This window comes from Sinocyclocheilus rhinocerous, unplaced genomic scaffold (genome assembly GCF_001515625.1).
Source record: "Sinocyclocheilus rhinocerous isolate Xijiao unplaced genomic scaffold, SAMN03320098_v1.1 scaffold557, whole genome shotgun sequence".
NCBI classification, from domain to species: domain Eukaryota; kingdom Metazoa; phylum Chordata; class Actinopteri; order Cypriniformes; family Cyprinidae; genus Sinocyclocheilus; species Sinocyclocheilus rhinocerous.
The window spans coordinates 199,962-207,600 of NW_015633548.1; the positions used below are offsets into that span (position 1 = coordinate 199,962).

Consider the following 7,639-nt stretch of genomic DNA (forward strand, 5'->3'; position numbering starts at 1 on the left):
GGGCTTGAGAACAGCGCGGCCGGCGGATTCGACGAAGTAGCTGTGGATCCGGCGATCCACACCGCAAAGTTTATGTATTTCCTCAGCGACCAGCACGGATCAGCTCTAGGCATGACGAAGCGGATATCGTCCTCTTTTGGAAGGCCAAACAAAGTAGTTTCGCTTTCACAACGAAACACACAGCGTCTCCACGACATGGCGGCAGTTTCAACAATACTACAGTGAGAATAAACGTTACGCCTTCTTTCTTTGCGTGAACGTTTGGGCGGCGTTATGCAAATCTTCCGAGATCGTGACGTAGGTATGTGGGGGTGTGTTAGAACGAGCCGTTTTAGGTAGGCGTGGTTAACTCTTAACTTTTATAAAGAATATCTCTTTGGTTTTGAGACTTTAGTGTTTGCAACTTTACAGATCTTCTTTATGCACCAAGAGCTTGTAACACTCCAAAGAGAAAGGAAAAATTGAAATCGCATCATATGACCCCTTTAATAAAGTAACGGATTGCATTTTAAATAGGGTAACTTGTAATCTGTAACCTATTACATTTCCAAAGAAACATTCCCAACACTGCAAATATAACCTAGGTCTTAAAATGGTATAGCATAGATATGGACATGTTACAAATATGTGAAAAAGCCACCACCAGATGGCACTGTTATATCAAGGGGTAAGACTTTCACTGAAAAAAAAAGAGAGAATTAAGTAGTCATTTGAGCATATGAAGACTGAAATAAAAACACTGAAATGCAGCTCTTACTTGGAGCACTCCTCTAAGGCAAGACACAGTCCCTGTTGGAAAGAAAGGATGTCCTCTAAATTCCCATTCAGACTGGAGCAGTCCGCACTAGACAGCCTGCAGAGAGAGCCGACAGAAGAGTCATTATGCGCATGGGTTTTTATTGACCGGCCCAGTTTCCCAAAATGTCAATTGGCTTTGATATCAAAGGCTCCCTGATGCCATGGTAACGTGAGTTGTCCTCTTACTTGTCGCTGGCCTGTAGAGGGCGCAGGTAACAGCCCAGTACCGTTTGCAGTTCCTTGACAAACTCTCTCTCATTCTCCAAGATGTCTTGCACCACCTGAGAAACAAACAAATGACTCAAATAAGAAGTTAAAATTCCTTTACATGTCCTTTTTGGAATCTTTAAAAGAACTTACCACATTGTAATAATTTTTAGTCAACTGAGGAACGTCAAGTCCTTTTACCGCTTTCGGAGAAATCGGTTTCTCTGGAGAAAAAAAGAAAGGGAAACCGGTTTAATTTCATTATGTTCACTAGAGCAAAACGTTTCTAACTATGCAAAGATGTAAGACAATATCTTGGACTGCCCACTCACCACATGGCTTGACCTCTCGGACGTAATTGCTAGGGAACCAGCCGGTTTTGCCGTTAAGGGCTCCCTCCCACCATCCACCTTCCTCCTGGCGTGTGACATGGATCAGCTCGCCCTTGCTGAAAGACAGCTCGTCCTCATTGTTCTGCTTGAAATTAAAGCGTGCCTTGACCATCAGCTGCCCTCCACCTCCATTCTCCGACATTTCCTGGACACAACAGCAGCAGGTGAAGAACCTCAGTAGGCAGTATTCAGTCTTACTTTAATGATCATTTTAATGGTGATCACAACAACACTCATTTCTGCATGCCAAACATCTACAACAAAATTGTCATCTATTCACATCTAGAAGTAAATAATTAATGTCTTGAGAAAATACTAAGATCCTGGACAAGCCCCTAATAATGACAATAAGAAGTCTATGGGAAGCTATTTGTAACATTAAATTATTAGGGCTGGGAAACAAAATGTGTTCATTTTTGTGATTAACATTTGGTGTTTAACATGTTAAACATAATTAACAGCATCTAGTGATTTTATTATTTATTTATAGTGAAAACGAATGCGCAAAATTAACTTTGAAGTGAAAAATTAACTCTCTCAGCTCTCTTTCAAACTTCGTATTGACAGAGACAGAAATATAAATATACACAGTTAAATGTCACATTTATTATAATGGGTTTATGTGAATATTATTTGAAATTCTCTTAAATTAAAAGCTGTTATAATATTTTTAATGTTCTGTAATTGTTAATAAATGATCATTAAAAAACATCTGATAATTTGCAGTTTAAGCCTGGCTTTCAATTATTCTGTAATGTTGAATTTGTATAATTCCATTAAAGAATTATTTAAAATATCAAATATTTAAAATACCACAATAATTTTGAGATTCAATGTGAAAATGTTCATGATTACAAATTTCAATATTAGGGTTGATTATCTGTGAGTAATTAGCGAAACCTGTAAATGTTATGAGGTTATAACAATAATGTTATAAAAGAGAAGTAAATCTGAACAACTAATTAAAATGACTACCGAAAAATATAATGCCGAATGCACTGATAATCTTATTTGGGATTATTTGGGTATTAAGTTTAAGAGTAATCTGTGTCATTTCTGTTATGTTTTGAAATTAACTGAAAAAAGTAAATTACCTTTAAAGAACTTTACAAATGTTTTGTTGTTATAATAGACCAACTGTTATCAGCATTTACAGCAGTGTATTTATTTCTTACCACAGCTTTTGACTGTCTCCGTAAAGACCTGCTGGACTTTAAGTTGGGAACAGCTTGTGAACGGGCTGACAGGCTAGGAGCAGAGGCACTGGGCTGTGGACATGATCTATTAGGGGTATCTGGATACAATGAGAAAATAAAAGAGAAGTTTTAAAAATACAGAAAATAAAGTGTGTAACTGATAGCATTTCTCACTTACGGAGCATATATACATTTGTGGGTGCTAACTAGATTATAGGTTTACCGATACAGATATACAGAAAGCCCTGAATAAGGTTTCTGAGGGGTGAGTCTACAGTTCAGTGATTCTGTACTTGTGTACTCTTCATTTCAGTTTAGCATGGCCTGTTACACTTAAGAAATAGATGAATGACATGCATAAAAATATGAAGTAGCATTAGCAAATGTTGCTATCTTTGATTTTCATACAGTGTGACATTCAAATTACTTCATGCCATATGACTTAATGTCACACCGTATTATGCTGTATGATTTATTGTCACGTCATATTTCACGTCATGATGTGTACAAATTTGTTTAATCACATATAACATTAGGGGCATAGGAATTCACACAACTATTAATAAACAACACACTACTGTTTAAAAGTTTATTGTCCGGTTTTTCAGCAAAGATGCATTCAATTGATCAAAAGTGACAGTAAATTCATTTATAATGTTACAAAAAATTTCTATTTCAAATAAATACTGTTCTTTTGGAATTTCTATTAATCATAAAATCCTTTTCCACAAAAATATTAAGCAGCACCAACTGTTTAATAAAAATGTATAATAATAAAAAAAAAAGTATTTCTTGAGCAGCAAATCATTTTAAATTCTAATAGTATTTCACAATATAACTCTCCATACTGTATTTTTGATCAAATAAATGCAGCCTTGGTCAGACTTTTCAATGGCAGTGTATGTTGTTTGTAAGGCAAAGCAAGGCAAGTTTATTTATATAGCACATTTCATACACAATGGTAATTCAAAGTGCTTTACATAAAAGGAATTAATATAATCATAAATATGATTTATTGTCACGTCATATTTCACGTCATGATGTGTACAAATTTGTTTAATCACATATAACATTAGGGGCATAGGAATTCACACAACTATTAATAAACAACATACACTACTGTTTAAAAGTTTATTGTCCGGTTTTTCAGCAAAGATGCATTCAATTGATCAAAAGTGACAGTAAAGTCATTTATAATGTTACAAAAGATTTCTATTTCAAATAAATACTGTTCTTTTGGAATTTCTATTAATCATAAAATCCTTTTCCACAAAAATATTAAGCAGCACCAACTGTTTAATAAAAATGTATAATAATAAAAAAAAAGTATTTCTTGAGCAGCAAATCATTTTAAATTCTAATAGTATTTCACAATATAACTCTCCATACTGTATTTTTGATCAAATAAATGCAGCCTTGGTCAGACTTTTCAATGGCAGTGTATGTTGTTTGTAAGGCAAAGCAAGGCAAGTTTATTTATATAGCACATTTCATACACAATGGTAATTCAAAGTGCTTTACATAAAAGGAATTAATATAATCATAAAAAAATAATCATGTAAACTTGAAAATGATTGTCACACAAAATTCCATTAGCAAACACTGTGCAAAATTCAGTTCAACTGACTTTTCCAGCTTAAATCATTTGACAAAAAATATAAAAAAAGTGTATAAAACTATTCTTTTATTTTTTATTTTTACTATGCATTACACCCGGGACATGTAAAATGTCTGTCAGACCCCTTAAATGTAGTACAGTGTAAAGCCAGTTCACTCCATTATCTTTAAACATCCCAATTAGAGCACTCACTCACTCACCCATTCGTAATTCTGTCGTGTCTGTGAAGTTAAACCACCAATAGTCCACAGCTCAATGCACTTGCATATGGGTCACAACAAACAACTGCTGAAAGCAGCCAGACACATCCTCTCCAATATATGACGACAAGTAAGTAAGAGAAGTCAGTCTATAGACACAATGTACGCTCCAGTCTAACCAAAGCAAGGCCTGAAACCCTAAAACATAGTATTTAGTCACAAAAATTCACAAAAACCACATTGTATACTCATGTCAAATCTTAGCAGACTATGATTAGCTTGTATTAATTTGCTATGAGCAATCTGTCATTCATAAATAGAGGGAGATAAGGTATGAGGAGGCATGCAGTATTCAGTGATAGAAGAAAACAGTCAGGTGCCCCGTTTGCTGCACTCTGGGTCCTGACAGATCTCCAGCGCTGCAGGGGCCTCTGGGGCTCTTCACTGACTCACACTTCGCTCCATCTACACAATAAAAGCTCAGCATGTCTGCTGGATTTCACGGCAGGCTCTTTCCGAACACCCATGGCGTACAAACAGTGTGTGTGAACCTGCTCCAAGCATTCCTCAGCCAACACAACAGAGAACCCAGATAAGGCCAGATGAGGGAACGTCTTCTCTATGCCTTAAGCACACTTCAGACTGAAAACCTCACTGTTTCATTATAGAGATCGTTTTAACACAAATCCAGTCAAATCTATCTGCCCCCGCTTAATCTGCACTCATTAGTGAGTCATTCTTAAGAACTAACACATCATTTTAATCTTACTTTAATATAGAGTTTTCAAAGCTATTTGCAAACATTTAAAGTTGGATCAAGAGTAAGCAAGATTCCAGATTAATAATTTATTAATAAATAAGAGAGACGTGTTGTTTAGAATGACAAGCAATCCTTGTTGAGAGGTAACTTACTCAAAAATGGAAATTCTTGAAATGTATTCACCATAACATTGATCCAAACATTAATGCCTTTTAGTGTAATACAAATAGTGATTTTTTTAAGAATACCTGAATAATAAGAAATACCTTCTTAATGATAAGACATTAATAATAATAGATTACAAAACAAAAACATTGCATGACTTTTAAAGGGGTCATCGGATGTGACATGCACTTTTACAAGCTGTTTGAACTGAAATGTGTGTTGGCAGTGTGTACACAACCACCCATATAATGATAAAGATCCACCCAGTGTTTTTTTTTTTTATCTCGTTAAATCATTTCCCAGCACATTTCATACACAATGGTAATTCAACGTGCTTTACATAAAAGGAATTAATATAATCATAAAAAAATAATCATGTAAACTTGAAAATGATTGTCACACAAAATTCCATTAGCAAACACTGTGCAAAATTCAGTTCAACTGACTTTTCCAGCTTAAATCATTTGACAAAAAATATAAAAAAAAGTGTATAAAACTATTCTTTTTTTTTTAAATTTTTACTATGCATTACACCCGGGACATGTAAAATGTCTGTCAGACCCCTTAAATGTAGTACAGTGTAAAGCCAGGTCACTCCATTATCTTTAAACATCCCAATTAGAGCACTCACTCACTCACCCATTCGTAATTCTGTCGTGTCTGTGAAGTTAAACCACCAATAGTCCACAGCTCAATGCACTTGCATATGGGTCACAACAAACAACTGCTGAAAGCAGCCAGACACATCCTCTCCAATATATGACGACAAGTATCAAAGAGAAGTCAGTCTATAGACACAATGTACGCTCCAGTCTAACCAAAGCAAGGCCTGAAACCCTAAAACATAGTATTTAGTCACAAAAATTCACAAAAACCACATTGTATACTCATGTCAAATCTTAGCAGACTATGATTAGCTTGTATTAATTTGCTATGAGCAATCTGTCATTCATAAATAGAGGGAGATAAGGTATGAGGAGGCATGCAGTATTCAGTGATAGAAGAAAACAGTCAGGTGCCCCGTTTGCTGCACTCTGGGTCCTGACAGATCTCCAGCGCTGCAGGGGCCTCTGGGGCTCTTCACTGACTCACACTTCGCTCCATCTACACAATAAAAGCTCAGCATGTCTGCTGGATTTCACGGCAGGCTCTTTCCGAACACCCATGGCATACAAACAGTGTGTGTGAACCTGCTCCAAGCATTCCTCAGCCAACACAACAGAGAACCCAGATAAGGCCAGACGAGGGAACGTCTTCTCTATGCCTTAAGCACACTTCAGACTGAAAACCTCACTGTTTCATTATAGAGATCGTTTTAACACAAATCCAGTCAAATCTATCTGCCCCCGCTTAATCTGCACTCATTAGTGAGTCATTCTTAAGAACTAACACATCATTTTAATCTTACTTTAATATAGAGTTTTCAAAGCTATTTGCAAACATTTAAAGTTGGATCAAGAGTAAGCAAGATTCCAGATTAATAATTTATTAATAAATAAGAGAGACGTGTTGTTTAGAATGACAAGCAATCCTTGTTGAGAGGTAACTTACTCAAAAATGGAAATTCTTGAAATGTATTCACCATAACATTGATCCAAACATTAATGCCTTTTAGTGTAATACAAATAGTGATTTTTTTAAGAATACCTGAATAATAAGAAATACCTTCTTAATGATAAGACATTAATAATAATAGATTACAAAACAAAAACATTGCATGACTTTTAAAGGGGTCATCGGATGTGACATGCACTTTTACAAGCTGTTTGAACTGAAATGTGTGTTGGCAGTGTGTACACAACCACCCATATAATGATAAAGATCCACCCAGTGTTTTTTTTTTTTATCTCGTTAAATCATTTCCCCTTTCTCAAATCGAGCCGATCTCAGATGCCTGTCTGTGTGACCCCTCCCACGTTTGTTTGATTGACAGTAGCGTTTTACCTTAGACCCGCTCTGAGAAAACTGTCATCAGTCCACCATTGTTTCGATGCCGGAGCAGATGTAGACAAGAATGGCTCCTAAGCGATTGAGGTGTTCTGTTGTTGGATGTAAACTAGTTAGCAAGTTTCACGATGAATGCGGCTAAAGTTTACCATTTCTCAGAGAGCGGCTTGGAAGAGAGGGGCGAGGCGAGCAGAGCTCATTTGCATTTAAAGTGGCATGCAAGAAAACAGCTTGCTCTAAAAATAGCTGTTTTTGACGGGGTAAAAACGGTGTTGTTTTACACTACCATTGAGAAATTTTAACCAAACTATGTTGCAGACTTTTCATTAAGACCCTAAAGAATCATATCAACTTGT

The 7,639-nt window shown here is 35.9% G+C and overlaps 1 protein-coding gene across 2 annotated transcripts in view; it reads right to left on the reverse strand.

Annotated features, from left to right (window-relative positions):
• Positions 1–7,639, reverse strand: part of LOC107744508 (Rac/Cdc42 guanine nucleotide exchange factor (GEF) 6) — a 35,406-nt gene that overhangs the window by 17,722 nt on the left and 10,045 nt on the right. The window contains exons 4-8 of one of the 2 annotated variants that reach the window (XM_016558190.1): positions 2,573–2,691; positions 1,338–1,542; positions 1,159–1,229; positions 985–1,079; positions 758–853 (exon numbers count right to left, since the gene is read on the reverse strand). In XM_016558190.1, coding sequence (XP_016413676.1) covers positions 758–853; positions 985–1,079; positions 1,159–1,229; positions 1,338–1,542; positions 2,573–2,691 — 586 coding nt within the window. Of the gene's footprint in view, positions 1–757; positions 866–984; positions 1,080–1,158; positions 1,230–1,337; positions 1,543–2,572; positions 2,692–7,639 lie in introns of both variants that reach the window. The other variant, XM_016558189.1, reaches the window with a different exon arrangement.